We start from the raw sequence: 16,991 nt of genomic DNA on the forward strand, positions 1-16,991 counted from the left end.
TTAACTCAAAATATTTATTACATTTGGATGATGTAGATATTTACATTGAAAGAATCATATTCTTGACACGTTGACAAACAAGTCAAAATGAACAAACAAGACACGGTGAACATGCTGAAAACTATATAAAACCAGTGAGCGATTTAATGACATTCAAAGCATTACGGAAAACTGATTATGGTGATCATTACAAATATACGCGTTTACACAGGCATTAGAAGTAATTTCAATTGATTTGTTATGATACCACAGATGCCAACAACTATTCCTGTGCTACTGAACTACAGCGGCATTTTAGATAAAGTATCCTTCACTAGTAGACATTGAACAATAGATAAACACATTCTAGATATAGCAGATCACTGATGCGACATGGAAACAAACTTGTCAATCTTTTTAGATTTCAACTAGATGAAGATTAACTTAATTGAAAATGATAGATACGCAAAACTGCCTTTATAGGAACAGCCTGATTTTATACCAGACATAAAATCTACAATTCGTGTCCCCGCTTTAGAGTGTGCATGTCACAGCCTCTGAAATGGGGTGGACAAACACTAAAATACTAAGAACAAGAAATATACAATGTCAACATATATGGTTCTTAGTCTGTGTTTGCACAGTCAGCCCAATTCTGATCTTTTGCCAAATTATTGTAAAAAGAGTTGATCTGATTGGTCAAAAGACCAATTAGTAGAAAATACCAGAATTGGGCTGCCTGTGACAGACACGATTTCAGAAAAGCTCAACTCTACAATTTGATGAAAAGCCATATGTCCTGTATTTAAAATAGGTTTCAAATCAGATTGTCCTTATCTTGATCATATACACTCACACACATACAAAACACACTCACATGCACACACTCTCACACATACCCCGATAGTGGGGCGAATCACCATTGAACTGGATTCCAGTTGTCTAGACTTTCATTGCACAGAAGGAAAGAGAAAGATCTGGTGAACCTGAACGAGGAATATGTCCAATGAAAGATCCGGATGCTTTTTTTCCAATCCCACTGCAAGGAAAAAATTAAAAGAGGAATTTGTATTGATTGCTGATTGAGTAGAGGAAGTCGCCATGGTGAGTGATGTCACTCTAGTCTTGGGCACTGTCACTAATCACTGGTGGGCGGGGACTGTGAACAGGGCTTCCTCCGGCATCCGTGAAGTGTCTACATTCTGTACAATGAAAAGAGATCAGTCAGCACTAGGACACAGATAAGGTTAGTCCAATTGACCCTGAACCTATTTCTCGCTCTGAGTGCAAGAGTGCAAGCCCAGTGAGGACACTTGCCTGGGGGTACCTACCTCTGGCCTGTCCCTGTGGGTGTTCACAGCTTCCACGTTCAAAAAGACAGACTCTACTTTACAGCCTACAGGGACAGGAAGAGAAGAAAACAAAACAATAGTTAGACAGAAATAGAAAGGGAAAAGATTGAGGACAAATGTGTTTTTATGTTACTTCGTCCGAAAACTAGAGGGCAGCAGCAGTACACTGTTTAATACATAGACTAAGGCCAGGGATCAATTAGATCAGTGTTACCCCACAGTAACCAACAATTGCAGGTTTAACAGTGCTGGAGATGTCAAATTAGTGTGCAACTGTTCTTATGTTCTTTGTCACGTGTTTGTCACAGTGTTCTTTGTCACGAAGCCACACCCATCCCACACACGTTAGAAGTTAAGAATGAGAAAATGTAGGCTATATACAGTGCCTTCGAAAAGTATTCAGACCCCGTGACTTTTTCCACATTTTGCTACAGCCTAATTTTTAAAAACTGTTTTTTCCAGCTCATCAATCTACACACAACACCCCATAATGACAAATGAAAAACAGGTTTAGAATTTTTAGAAAATGTATTACAAATAAAAAAATTAAATATCACATTTACATAAGTATTCAGACCTTTTACTCAGTACTTTCTTGAAGCGCCTTTGGCATTGATTACAGCATCAAGTCTTTTTGGGTATGACGCTACAAGCTTGGCACACCTGTATTTGGGGAGTTTCTCCCAATATTCTCTGCAGATCCTCTCAAGCTCTGTCAAGGTGGATGGGGAGCGTTGCTGCACAGCTATTTTCAGGTCTCTCCAGAGATGTTCGATCGGGATCAAGTCGGGGCTCTGGCTGGGCCACTCAAGGACATTCAGAGACTTGTCTCAAAGCCACTCCTGTGTTGTCTTGGCTGTGTGCTTAGGGTTGTTGTCCTGTTGGAAGGTGAACCTTCACCCCAGTCTGAGGTCCTGAGAACTCTGGAGCAGGTTGTCATCATCTCTCTGTACTTAGCTCCGCTCATCTTTTCCTCGATCCTGACTAGTCTCCCAGTCCCTGCCGCTGAAAAACATTCCCACAGCATGAAGTCGCTCTGGATAAGAGCGTCTGCTAAATGACTTAAATGTAAATATGTAAATGTAAATGACGCTGCCACCACCATGCTTCACCATAGAGATGGTGCCAGGTTTCCTCCAGACACCACGCTTGGCATTCAGGCCAAAGAGGTCAAACTTGGTTTCCAAAGACCAGAGAATGTTGTTTCTCATGGTCTGTGAGTCTTTAGGTGCCTTTTGGCAAACTCCAAGTGGGCTGTCATGTGCCTTTTACTGAGGAGTGGCTTCCGTCTGGCCACTCAACCATAAAGGCCTGATTGGTGGAGTGCTGCAGAGATGGATGTCCTTCTGGAAGTTTCTCCCATCTCCATAGAGGAACTCCAGAGCTCTGTCAGTGACTATTGGGTTCTTGGTCACCTCCATGACAAAGGCCCTTCTCCCCCGATTGCTCAGTTTGGCCGGGCGGACAGCTCTAGGAAGAGTCTTGGTGGTTCCAAACTTCCTTCATTTAAAAATGATGAAGGCCACTGTGTTCTTAGGGACCTTCAATGCTGCCCAAAATATTTTGTATCCTTCCCCAGATCTGTGCCTCGACACAATCCTGTCTCGGAGCTCTATGGACAATTCCTTTCAACCTCATGGCTTAGTTTTTACACTGTCAACTGTGGAACCTAATACAGACAGGTGTGTCCCTTTCTAAATCATGTCCAATCAATTGAATTTACCACAGGTGGACTCCAATCCAGTTGTAGAAACATCTCAAGGATGATCAATGGAAACAGGATGCACCTGAGCTCAATTTAGAGTCTCATAGCAAAGGGTCTGAATACTTAAGTAAATAAGGTATCTGTTTTTTATTTTTAGTACATTTGCTAAAATGGCAAAAAAACTGTTTTCGCTTTGTCATTAGGGGTTATTGTGTGTAGATTGCTGAGGATTGTTATTTATCTAATCCATTTTAGAATAAGGCTGTAACGTAACAAAATGTGGAAAAGTCAAGGGATCTGAACACTTTCTGAAGGCTCTGTAGAAGCAATTACACTCAAATTAATATCATTAAATAATAAGGATTTACATCAGTGGAGGAGTAGATAACATCACACATTCCAGTGTTTGAACTTGTAACACGGCTACTTGGGATTTCTACTAATGTGACTACTAATGTGCATCCAATGGAAATGTCCGCGATAGGTATAATGCTAGGAGCCGTTTGGGGATTTGACAGATCCTACATTGCCTAAACAAAAACAATGACATGCTATGTGATTGCCAGTTACCGCGGGTTAACGCTAACCTGATTGAATCCTGGCCTAACACTACTACTGTACATTTAAATAGTGGTACTGGACTTTACTGAACTGGAATAAAAGTATCCAGGTGATCCGAATCCAAGGGATGAATACATGTCATTGGAGTAAATATACATGGAATAAAGCATGTCATTGAAACTCTTATGCTGTGTTACTAATACACTTTTAATGCAGTTATTGATAATAGTGTACTCACCATAAGCCACAGGGGTCAGCTTCAGTACAGTGTGCAAAGGGCACTTCAGGTAAGGCAGCTCCTCTGAAGAACAAAAACAGAACGTAGATGATGCCTAAATAGATTCAATTTAGTTGTATTAGAGCTAATGCAATCCTATACCAATGCTTATCTGATCATGACAGGTGAACAGGACATGCAGAACACTCACTCTGATTTTTGTTTTGTTTTATAGTATAAATTAAGCTGCAATACTGGGGCTTATTACCTGGCCTGATGACCCCTGGCTGTCCCCATTCCCCCTGGTCACTGCGGCATATTAACTGGCCTGGTGACCCCTGGCTGTCCCCAGTCCCCCTGGTCACGGAGGCATATTACCTGGCCTGATGACCCCTGGCTGTCCCCAGTCCCCCTGGTCACTGGGGCATGAGGCGTATTACCTGGCCTGGTGACCCCTTTCTACCTCTACCTCTCTCTCTCGACCTCTCGCTACCTCTCTCTCTCGACCTCTCGCTACCTCTCTCTCTCTCTCTCTCTCTCTCTACCTACCTCTCTCTCTCTCTCTACCTACCTCTCTCTCTCTCTCGACCTCTCGCTACCTCTCTCGACCTCTCGCTACCTCTCTCGACCTCTCTCTCTCTCTCGACCTCTCTCTCGACCTCTCTCTCGACCTCTCTCTCGACCTCTCTCTCGACCTCTCTCTCTCTCTCGACCTCTCTCGACCTCTCTCTCTCTCTCTCTCTCTCTCTCTCTCGACCTCTCTCTCGACCTCTCTCTCTCTCGACCTCTCTCTCTCTCTCGACCTCTCTCTCTCTCTCGACCTCTCTCTCTCTCTCGACCTCTCTCTCTCTCTCGACCTCTCTCTCTCTCTCGACCTCTCTCTCTCTCTCGACCTCTCTCTCGACCTCTCTCTCTACCTCTCTCTCGACCTCTCGCTACCTCTCGCTACCTCTCGACCTCTCGCTACCTCTCTCGACCTCTCTCGACCTCTCTCTCTCTCTCGACCTCTCTCTCTCTCTCTCTCTCTCTCTCTCTCTCTCGACCTCTCTCTCTCTCTCTCGACCTCTCTCTCTCTCTCGACCTCTCTCTCTCTCTCGACCTCTCTCTCTCTCTCTCTCGACCTCTCTCTCTCTCTCTCTCTCTCTCGACCTCTCTCTCTCTCTCGACCTCTCTCTCTCTCTCGACCTCTCTCTCTCTCTCTCTCTCGACCTCTCTCCACTGATACAACCACTGATTATTATTTGACCCTGCTGGTCATCTATGAACATTTGAACATCTTGAAGAACAATCTGGCCTTAATGGCCATGTACTCTTATAATCTCCACCGGGCACAGCCAGAAGAGGACTGCCCCCCCCGAGCCTGGTTCCTCTCTAGGTTTCTTCCTAGGTTCCTGCCTTTCTAGGGAGTTTTTCCTAGCTGCCGTGCTTCTACATCTGCATTGCTTGCTGTTTGGGGTTTTAGGCTGGGTTTCTGTATAAGCACTTTGTAACATCTGCTGATGTAAAAAATACTTTATGAATAAAATTTATTTGAAGAGATATACGCTACCTGCGCTCTTATCCAGAAAGTAAGCGAGCAGGCAGCGCATGACAGCCTGGTGACAGATGACCAGGACATTCTCCTGCCTTTCCAGCTCCATGATGACTGGCTCCAGACGCTGCACCAGGTCCTCATATGACTGAGGGAACAAGCAGAGGCCTGTTAATACACACAAAAAGCGAGAGAGAGAGAATTCGTGCTGTGATGGACTCACCTCTCCTTTAGGATAGCGGTAGCGGTATTTGTCCTGGTCTCTCAGTGCAAACTCCTGAGGGAAATGTCCCTGGATCTCCTCATACATCATCTCCTCACACACACCCTGAAAGAGGGAGAGAAAACAAAACAACACAACAAGCCTGTTTAACAGCAAGCTTAAGAGACATGGTAACCGTCAATCACATTGACTGACGCAGAGCATAAACTTAGATAGATCTATAATCTATTAAATAATAAATACAAACAAAATATAATACCAATAGCCAAAAAAGAAACAAACGTTTGCACACACATACAAACACATACAGCATCTATCTCGTTGAGAGCCTTCCACTGCTCGTAGGGTACAGCCACAGCCTCAGCTGTCTGGATGGTCCTCTTCATCTGACTGGTCCACACCTTCAGATCCTTAATGTTCTGCTCTTGGATGAACTTCTCCAGACACTTTGCAAACTGGCCAACAGGCAGGGAGACAAATAATGACGTTACATGCAGTATATATTTCTATTACGAATAGAAGGATAGACACATACAAACAAACACCTCCTTGCCCCTGCCAGACAGGCCAGAATCTCCTCCGATGCGTCCCTTGACGTTGTGGTCACTCTCTCCATGGCGACACAGGTAGATGGAGCGTGGTGTGATGTGGATGTTCATCAGGTAGTAGACGATGCGGCTCTGGATGTGGTCCTGGACCTGGTTCACCAGGTACCTCCGGCCCACATCCATTATCTTGATGTAGGACAGATCCCTGGGGGGTGGAGTATGAGTGACAATCAGATTTATTAGCAGTGTGAGGCTGTTAAATGACTGCGGACCTTGCCCATGTGTATTCTATGTGTGTGTATTCTCACCTGTCCAGTATATTGTCAGAGCGTATTCTGAAACCACTAGTGTGTGTTTGTGTGTGTGTGCACACTCACCTGTCTAGAACTTCATCCAGTGGCTGGTAAGAGTTCTCATAGCACTTGATCCTCTTCATGAAATCCTCAACGACCTCTTCTGTATTACAGTCTATGTAGTCAGGACTACCCAGCTTCACTTGCTGCACAGACAGACAGGAAATAAGAACAGGAAGAGGAAATGAGTCAGGAGAAATAGAGAAAGCGCATGCTAGGAGAGCATTTTAGCTAACCCTAACGCTTTTCCTAACCTTAACCCAAGTCTCCTAACCTGCCACGTTAATTAACCTAACCTGCTGCGTAAATTCTTCTAGCATGCTATGGAAAAGTAACTTCCGGTCGTAGCTGTACACCCTCTAGTCAGAACTGGAAAACAGCTCTCTCGCTTCATTTCTGAAAGTTAGCCAGGGCATATCAACACAAAGATGGTAGAAATGATTAAATCAGGAGGCCTGTCTTACAGCAATATAAAATATCAAAGCAGAAGTCTTGAATTTTCTGCACAATCATGTCTGATCTTTTACATAACTAGTGGCCTACGTACAATGATGACAGATAGCAGAGATATCACACACCACTATGTTCTCCGCAATGACATCAGGGTCTTCACACACAGACTCCACAAAGAACACCTGGGAGGTTGAAAATGAAGATTCAGTATAAAATACACTACAGTGAAATATACTGTACACTATAAGAAAAGTAGTGAATCCCACAAATAGACAATAACTACAGATACTAATGTCTGACTCTGGGGTTCCATACCTTAAAGCCGTTCTGCTCTGCAAACCTGGTGATGGTCCCTCTCCTCTGCCGTGTGGTGTTAGTGGCATCAAACACCTGAGGCAATGAAGGCCAAAGTCCAGTTAGTCACAACATCCTCATTACATTAAGGTTAAGAGTCCTGGGAGCACCAAGCAAAACATGAACATGTATATGAGTTGCGGTGCAAAATCAAACAAGTACTGTAGACTGAAGATCAATAGTGGGAAAAGGGGTACACAAGGTTATTTCTTGCAAAGTAGCCTACATGAACTAAGGACGTACCAGTGACTCGCTCAATACGGAAGTGGTCAGATGACGCGGATGCTACACTACAAGACTGTTTAGCTAGCACAGACTGGAATATGTTCCGGGATTCATCCAATGGCATTGAGGAGTATACCACCTCAGTCACCGGCTTCATCAATAAGTGCATCGATGAATTCTTCCCCACAGTGACCGTACGTACATATCCCAACCAGAAGCCATGGATTACAGGGAACATCCACACCGAGCTAAAGGCTAGAACTGCCGCTTTCAAGGAGCGGGACACTAATCAGGACGCTTATAGGAAATCCCGCTACGCCCTCAGACAAACCATCAAACAAGCAAAGCGTCAATACAGGAATAAGATTGAATCCTACTACACCGGCTCTGACTTTCATCGGATGTGGCAGAGCTTAAACTATTACAGACTACAAAGGGAAACCCAGCCGCGAGCTGCCCAGTGACGCAAGCCTACCAGACGAGCTAAATGCCTTTAATGCTCGCTTCGAGGCAAGCAACACTGAAGCATGCAAGAGAGCACCAGCCGTTCCGGACGACTGTGTGATCACGCTCTCGGTAGCAAGACCTTTAAAACACGTCAACACAAAAAGCCACGGGGCTTCACAAAGCCACGGGGCCAGACGGATTACCAGGATGTGTACTTAATGCATGCACGGACCAACTGGCAAGTGTCTTCACTGACATTTTCAACCTTTCCCTGACCGAGTTAGTAATACAGTTGAAGTTGGAAGTTTACATACACTTAGGATGGAGTCATTAAAACTCGTTTTTCAACCACTCCACAAATTTCTTGTTAACCTTTCTAGGACATGCATTCCGCTAGCGGAACCCCTGACAACATTCCGCTGAAAAGGCAGCGCGGGAAATTCAAAAATATTTTTTAGAAATATGTAACTTTCGCACATTAACAAGTCCAATACAGCAAATGAAAGATAAACATCTTGTTAATCTACCCATCGTGTCCGATTTAAAAAATGTTTTACAGCGAAAGCACAACATATGATTATGTTAGATCACCGCCAAGTCCAAAAAACACACAGCCATTTTCCCAGCCAAAGATAGGAGTCACAAAAAGCAGAAATAGAGATAAAATGAATCACTAACCTTTGATGATCTTCATCAGATGACAGTCATAGGACATCATGTTACACAATACATGTATGTTTTGTTCGATAATGTGCATATTTATATCCAAAAATCTCAGTTTACATTGGCGCCATGTTCAGAAATACCTCCAAAATATCCAGAGAAATTGCAGAGCCACATCAAATAACAGAAATACTCATCATACACTTTGATGAAAGATACATGTTTTACATAGAATTAAATATACACTTGTTCTTAATGCAACCGCTGTGTCAGATTTCAAAAAACCTTTATGGAAAAAGCACACCATGCAATAATCTGAGACGGCGCTCAGATATAAACAAAATTCCTCCGCCATGTTGGAGTCAACAGAAATACAAAATTACATCATAAATATTCCCTTACCTTTGATGATCTTCATCAGAATGCACTCCCAGGAATCCTAGTTCCACAATAAATTGTTGTTTTGTTCGATAATGTCAATTATTTATGTCCAAGTAGCTACTTTTGCTAGCACGTTTAGTACACGTCCAAACGCTCGCGCAGGTCCAGGCGAACTCGGACGAAAACTTCAAAAAGTTATATTACAGGTCGAATAAACTTGTCAAACTAAGTAGAGAATCAATCTTCAGAATGTTGTTATCATAAATATCCAATAACGTTCCAACCGGAGAATTCCTTTGTGTCTCTAGAAGTACTGGAACGCAAGTCGATATCATGTGGATGGCGCATGACCAGGAACTGGCACTCTGCCAGACCACTGACTCAAACACCTCCCATCCGGCCCAACATCACAGTAGAAGCTTCATTCAACGTTCTACAGACTGTTGACATCTAGTGGAAGGCGTAGGAAGTGCAGATCCATATTCCACTGGGATTTCAATATGCGATGAGTTGACAATCGACCAGCCTCAGAATTTCCACTTCCTGTTTGGAAGTTTGCCTGCCATATGAGTTCTGTTATACTCACAGACATCATTCAAACAGTTTTAGAAACTTCAGAGTGTTTTATATCCAATAGTAATAATAATATGCATATATTAACATCTAGGACAGAGTAGGAGGCAGTTCACTCTGGGCACGCTATTCATCCAAAGTGAAAATGCTGCCCCCTATCCCTAAAAAGTTAACAAGCTATAGTTTTGGCAAGTCAGTTAGGACATCTACTTTGTGCATGACACAAGTAATTGTTACAACAATTGTTTACAGACAGATTATTTCACTTATAATTCACTGTATCACTATTCCAGTGGGTCAGAAGTTTACATACACTAAGTTGACTGTGCCTTTAAACAGCATGAAAAATTCAAAAAAAATGATGGTATGGCTTTAGAAGCTTCTGATAGGCTAATTGACATCATTTGAGTCAATTGGAGGTGTACCTGTGGATGCATTTCAAGGCCTACCTTCAAACTCAGTGCCTCTTTGCTTGACATCATGGGAAAATCAAAAGTAAATCGGCCAAGAAAAACTGAGTTTAAATCTATTTGGCTAAGGTGTATGTAAACTTCCCACTTCAACTGTACCTACACATGTTTCAAGCAGATCACCATAGTCCCTGTGCCAGAGGAAGCGAATGTAACCTGCCTAAATGATTACTAACCCGTAGCACTCATGTCTGTAGCCATGAAGTGCTTTGAAAGGCTGGTCATGGCTCACAACACCATCATCCCGGAAACCCTAGACCCACTCCAATTCGCATATCGCCTCAACAGATGACACAATCTCAATCTTTCTTGAACTGCATTTTTGGTTAAGGGCTTGTAAGTAAGCATTTCACGGTAAAGTCTACACCTGTTGTATTCGGAGCATGTGACAAATAAAATGTGATTTGAATTACATTTACTGTGCACCCTTTTCCCCCATTCATCAACATCCTCATTCACAAACTGATCATGAGCCACACTTAAGTCACTGTGGATCTAATCTGGGTCCAGTCTGTTTATCTAACATTCCACTCCAAGTATGTGTCTTATCTTTATCAGGACAAGGCGTGCCAAGAAGTGGAATGATAGCTAAACAGACTGGTAGCCATACAAGGTCAGATCTACTCTACTTACCGCCACCTGGCCCCGCTCCACACTCAGGTACTGGCGCACATCATTCAGCGCTGTCAGTGCACACTGCCTATGGGTGGACACATACACAACAGAATCAAAAAGATGACCAGAAAGTGACACTGTAGGTAAAGATCTACGAGAATGAACTGAATTCAAACTTCGCTAATATAAAGCAACTGGTCAAAACGTAAATATTAATGTAAATACAACTCTTTGTTCTTTCAACGGTCTCTGCCTATTAAAAAGCTCAATAAAGAGTGCATTCCCTGCAACTTTGGTCTGTAATAAGATATAAGTGAATAGAGTGGTGGGTTAGGCCTAACTTGACCTGTTCAGCTCATTCCAAAACCCCTCCTCCAGCCTCACCTCCTGATCTTCAGCCCCTCTTCATTGTCTGGACGGAAAAACTCAAAGGACTTGTAGATCTTTACACACTCTCTCCTGTACTGACCCACGTTGAACTCTAAACAACACAGACATACTATCAGTCAACCCTATTTCCTGTGTGTGTGTGTGTGTGTGAGAGAGAGAGAGAGAGAGAGTGAGTGAGAGACCTCAAAAGAGACAGCTAATGAGAGAGCTTGAGCTGGTACCTTTGGTTGGCACACCAATCCAGTTGAGATAGCGGGTCAGCTTCTTGGAGATGTAGGTCTTACCTCTGGCTGGGAGGCCAACTGTCACAATAAGGGTGGGACAGTTGGTCATACATACTGAGAGAGAGAGGAGATACAGAAAAATAGGGGGGAAAAATAGGACGAGAGACAGAAAGTTTAATGACTATTGTACACAGACACAGTGAATGTCAGTGGATGGTACAGTCTGTCGTTGAATCAAATGGGACAGTGACCCATTAATGCAGAATCTAATCAACAACTCAGACCTTAATTAAGGTGTAGACTGGATGGAGCAGTTTTGTTGTATCATTTGAGAAAAGGTGAAGCAGATGCAAAAAGATACTTGTATACACTAGGGTGATTTGTTGATGAAACAAAAACAAACTCAGCAAAAAAAGAAACGTCCTCTCACTATCAACTGCGTTTATTTTCAGCAAAATTAACATGTGTAAATATTTGTATGAACATAACAAGATTCAACAACTGAAACATAAACTGAACAAGTTCCACAGACATGTGACTAACAGAAATTGAATAATGTGTCCCTGGACAAAAGGGGAGTCAAAATCAAAAGTAAGTGTCAGTATCTGGTGTGGCCACCAGCTGCATTAAGTGCATCTCCTCCTCATTGACTGCACCAGATTTGCCAGTTCTTGCTGTGAGATGTTACCCCACTCTTCCACCAAGGCACCTGCAAGTTCCCAGACATTTCTGGGGGAATGGCCATAGCCCTCACCCTCCGATCCAACAGGCCCCAGACGTGCTCAATGGGATTGAGATCCGGGCTCTTCGCTGGTCATGGCAGAACACTGACATTCCTGTCTCGCAGGAAATCACGCAGTATGGCTGGTGGCATTGTCATGCTGGAGGGTCATGTCAGGATGAGCCTGCGGGAAGGGTACCACATGAGGGAGGAGGATGGCTTCCCTGTAACGCACAGTGTTGAGATTTCCGATGATGCTGTGACACACCGCCCCAGACCATGACGGACCCTCCACCTCCAAATCGATCCCGCTCCAGAGTACAGGCCTCAGTGTAACGCTCATTCCTTTGACGATAAACGCGAATCCGACCATCACCACTGGTGAGACAAAACCGCGACTCGTCAGTGAAGAGCACTTTTTGCCAGTCCTGTTTGGTCCAGCGATGGTTGAGTTGTGCCCATAGGCAATGTTGTTGCCGGTGATGTCTGGTGAGGACCTGCCTTACAACAGGCCTACAAGCCCTCAGTCCAGCCTCTCTCAGCCTATTGCGGACAGTCTGAGCACTGATGGAGGAATTGTGCGTTCCTGGTGTAACTCGGGCAGTTGTTGTTGCCATCCTGTACCTGTCCCGCAGTTGTGATGTTCGGATGTACCGATCCTGTGCAGGTGTTGTTACAGGTGGTCTGCCAATGCGAGGACGATCAGCTGTCCATCCTGTCTCGCTGTAGTGCTGTCTTAGGCGACTCACAGTACGAACATTGCAATTTATTGCCCTGGCCACATCTGCAGTCCTCATGCCTCCTTGCAGCATGCCTAAGGCACGTTCACGCAGATGAGCAGGAACCCTGGGCATCTTTCTTTTGGTGTTTTTCAGAGTCAGTAGAAAGGCCTCTTTAGTGTCTTAAGTTTTCATAACTGTGACCTTAATTGCCTACCATCTGTAAGCTGTTAGTGTCTCATCGACCGTTCCACGGGTGCATGTTCATAAATTGTTTATTGAACAAGCATGGGAAACAGTGTTTAAACCCTTTACAATGAAGATCTGTGAAGTTATTTAGATGTCTGAAAAAGGGACGTTTCTTTTTTTGCTGAGTTTAGCATGATTTTGGGGGATTTCCACAAAATTTTATCCATAGAAGGGTCCTTTTGGAGGAAATATTATTGACATATATTTTACATTTGTATCTTAAAGCATAATTGAGAAATAATGAATTGAAGTTGGAACATTTGTGACATTTTGGCCTCCTTTAAAAACTGAAGTTGGTGTCAAATGAAGCTTTACCGCTTGCTCTGTAATATGAGTAGCATTTTCTTACATTAATTCATGAATATTGAAAATATAAAGATTAATGCAAAAAATCTTTAATAATCTGGCAATTACATTTTTATTTTTTATTTTTTAAATATATACTCTACAGCATTTCAAAGTTCCAGAGTGGGATCTCATCTACTTTTAGAGTTAAGAGCCAATTTGTAAGTGTTACCAACAGAGTGAATGTGAAAATGGATTCAAAATGGTCACCATCTGCTGGTGATTTGCAGGATGTGCAATGATGCAAGTTAAAAGGAGAGCAATTGGTTACATTGCCTACTATGCCAATTTATCTGTATGAGGTGGTCCATAACTTTAAAAAGAGACTTCCTTTAAAAAGCAACTAATCACTTTGAAAACAGTCTGTGGCATAGATATTAGAGGTCGACCGATTAATCGGAATGGCCGATTAAATCGGGGCCGATTTCAAGTTTTCATAACAATCGGAAATCGGTATTTTTGGGCGCCGATTTGCCTATTTAATATTTTTTTTTTTTTACACAGCTTTATTTAATCTTTATTTAACTAGGCAAGTCAGTTAAGAACACATTCTTATTTTCAATGACGGCCTAGGAACAAACGAGGCAGAACGACAGATTTTTAACCTTGTCAGCTCGGGGGATCCAATCTTGCAACCTTGCAGTTAACTAGTCCAATGCTCTAACACCTGATTACATTGCACTCCACGAGGAGCCTGCCTGTTACGCAAATGCAGTAAGCTAAGGTAAGTTGCTAGCTAGCATTAAACTTATCTTATAAAAAACAATCAATCAATGACTGTCATTGCTCCAATGTGTACTTAACCATAAACATCAATGCCTTTCTTAAAATCAATACACAAGTATATATTTTTAAACCTGCATATTTAGCTAAAAAACATCCAGGTTAGCAGGCAATATTAACCAGGTGAAATTGTGTCATTTCTCTTGCGTTCATTGCACGCAGAGTCAGGGTATATGCAACAGTCTGGCTCTTTGCGAACTAATTATGTCATAACATTGAAGGTTGTGCAATGTAACAGGAATATTTAGACTCATGGATGCCACCCGTTAGATAAAATACGGAACGGAATAAACGTTTTGTTTTCGAGGTGATAGTTTCCAGATTAGCCAAAGGTATATGGTTTAGAGAGAAATAGTCGACGCGTTATAATTCCTGTAATAACTTGCGGCTGAATTTGAAAGGGGTTCCTTCGTTATTTTACCGTTCATGTCTTCCATAGAGAATGTCTTGATCTACTTCAAATAAGGTCTGTGTTTCGTGCAGGCTTAAACAGCCTCGGCATTTTGATACCCGTGTAAATCTCACTAGGATAAGGTAACGTTTGTCAACATATTTTCATAAATCCACTCTACAAATTTTTTAAATCTTCGCTTATATTTAGCCAATATTGATCAGAGTTACCTTGTCCTATGGATATCTACACAGTTATAAAATTAGCACGGTGATGTAAGCCTACACGAAACATAGACCTTATTTTAAGTGAATCAAAAAAATATCCTATGGAATAAATGAAGGAACCGCTTTTCAGATTTTGCTAGGTGTCATGGGAATTATGACTTGCACTTTGGTTGTCAATTCTTACCATGCCCATTATTAAAATAGGATTTCCTGCATATAGAAATTAAAGTTTTTGTTTTCAACATTCATCACAGGTAACTTACTCTATTTTTATTCAAACAGTTGAGAGTATTTGTCTCCTAAGCAGACTCTTCAGTATCATTGTCACTTCAGAGCTGTGTGCGTGTGTGTATTTATGTATTATATTAAGTTAAAATAAAAGTGTTCATTGTTCATTCAGTATTGTTGCAATTGTCATTATTACAAAAATGTGTGTGTGTATGATATATATACACATATCAATTTTTATTTTATTTTTTATATAAATCGGCCGATTAATCGGTATCGGCTTTTTTTGTCCTCCAATAATCGGTATCGGTATTGAAAAATCATAATCGGTCGACCTCTAATAGATATGAGTCAAAATTGACTACAAAGCGTAAAAGGATAATTTTGGTTATAAAGTCAGTCGCGTCTAAAACGGAGTTTGGAACATCCGTGCGTCAGAATAGGTTAATAAAGGTTGGGTTTTGATTTGACAATGTACATTTACCCACTAACTTGGGGTTGAACAGCGGAGGTAATTGCTCTCTATCCAATAGCATATACAGTGACACAGACCTGCCCAGCAGCCCGCCTATGTTTACATTAGACAACACATTGAGCATTCTTTACTTGCGAAATACTGCACCAAACACCTTAAATAGATGTGAAATTGCACAACTAAAACATCCCCCGAAAAATTTTCTAAATTACAGATTTCTTGAGTTATCTTGGATTCATTCTGGGGATTTTGAGGAAGTAAAATAGGCTTCCACATCTACAATGTCTCATGGGAGACAAACATCATTAACCTAATGTGGAATCAGTCAGGAAACACATCTCATTTTTCTAACAGAAAAACATGTGCCAATCGGCATGTTCAGCACCTCTTTAAAACTAGCAGAGACCCCACTTTGGAACTTTGATATGCCCATAGAATATATTATGTTCAACAATATATTGATCAATTTGCCAAATCTAGAGTTATTTTATATATTTCAATATCAAATTTCTATTCATAATTTCTCAATTATGCTTTAATAAAAGGATACTTTGGGATTTGGGCATTTAGCAGATACCCATAGACTCCCAGTCATTGCGCTAACGCTAGTTAGCATTGACTTGTGAAACTACCTTTAATTTATTTCATACTGGACACAGAGACATATAAATGGTATCCACAAGTTCATCTGACTATGGGGAAGTAGATCAAGTCTTGAAGTATCCAAAATCTCGAAGTATCCCTTTAAGATAAAAATATCCCCCTCCCCCCACCACCAAAAAAAAGGACCCTTCTATGGATTACATGTTGTGAAAATCCCCCAAAAATGATTAGAGATGCTATGTCATGAACATTGCCAAACACTTAAGGACTGACTTGAGATCAGCCACTCCATAACAGCCATGACCTGGTAGAGTCTGAAGCAGGTGGAACGAAGAACGAATTGGCCAAATGAGGAACGAGAAGAAAGTAAAGCAGAGAGAGGAGCAGTAGGCATGATTAAGCCTTTTGTGTTGTTGACAGAGGGATTCTAGGAAAATCGCTCACATATCTAAGAGCAAGTCAAGCAGACAATGTCTTTGGAAGAGCTGGTGAAGCTGTGAGACACACACACACACACACACACACACACACACACACACACACACACACACACACACACACACACACACACATTTCCAGATTTAATTAAAGCTGTAATATGTAACTTTTTGGGCAATCTGACCAAATTCACATAGAAATGTGAGTTATAGAGCTGTCATTCTCATTGAAAGCAACTCTAAGAAGAGGTAGATATGTTCAATGTGTGCTATTTCCCCATTCTTAAGTTTAGTTGTGTCTTTTACACCAGATTCAAAAAGCTGAAAATACAATATTTTTGGTTAATGAAAATATATTTCACAGCGGTTTAGATGGTACAATGAATCTCTTGCTTGTTTTGTCACATAAATTGAAATTAGGTGAACTATTAGAATTTTAGCAACCAGGAAATTGCAGAGCGACTTCTGCATATTGCACCTTTAAACTAGGGTAAATAGCAAAAAGACTTGATGCTCCTCAGTGTGATCCAGACTGCACACAGGCATACT

At 42.0% G+C, this 16,991-nt stretch overlaps 1 protein-coding gene across 3 annotated transcripts in view; it reads right to left on the reverse strand.

The window, feature by feature from the left end:
• The window catches only part of LOC139536610 (6-phosphofructo-2-kinase/fructose-2,6-bisphosphatase 4-like), a 60,942-nt gene continuing 43,951 nt past the window's right edge, over nt 1-16,991 (reverse strand). For 2 of the 3 annotated variants that reach the window (XM_071337274.1, XM_071337272.1), the window contains exons 2-14: nt 11,262-11,378; nt 11,035-11,131; nt 10,669-10,735; nt 7,238-7,312; nt 7,048-7,104; nt 6,494-6,615; nt 6,114-6,321; nt 5,877-6,023; nt 5,569-5,673; nt 5,364-5,493; nt 3,836-3,898; nt 1,311-1,375; nt 1-1,181 (exon numbers count right to left, since the gene is read on the reverse strand). In XM_071337274.1, the coding sequence (XP_071193375.1) occupies nt 1,122-1,181; nt 1,311-1,375; nt 3,836-3,898; nt 5,364-5,493; nt 5,569-5,673; nt 5,877-6,023; nt 6,114-6,321; nt 6,494-6,615; nt 7,048-7,104; nt 7,238-7,312; nt 10,669-10,735; nt 11,035-11,131; nt 11,262-11,378 (1,313 nt within the window). In that variant the 3' untranslated portion in view covers nt 1-1,121. Of the gene's footprint in view, nt 1,182-1,296; nt 1,376-3,835; nt 3,899-5,363; nt 5,494-5,568; nt 5,674-5,876; nt 6,024-6,113; nt 6,322-6,493; nt 6,616-7,047; nt 7,105-7,237; nt 7,313-10,668; nt 10,736-11,034; nt 11,132-11,261; nt 11,379-16,991 lie in introns of all 3 variants that reach the window. The other variant, XM_071337273.1, reaches the window with a different exon arrangement.

Source organism: Salvelinus alpinus, chromosome 12 (assembly GCF_045679555.1).
Source record: "Salvelinus alpinus chromosome 12, SLU_Salpinus.1, whole genome shotgun sequence".
NCBI classification, from domain to species: Eukaryota; Metazoa; Chordata; class Actinopteri; order Salmoniformes; family Salmonidae; genus Salvelinus; species Salvelinus alpinus.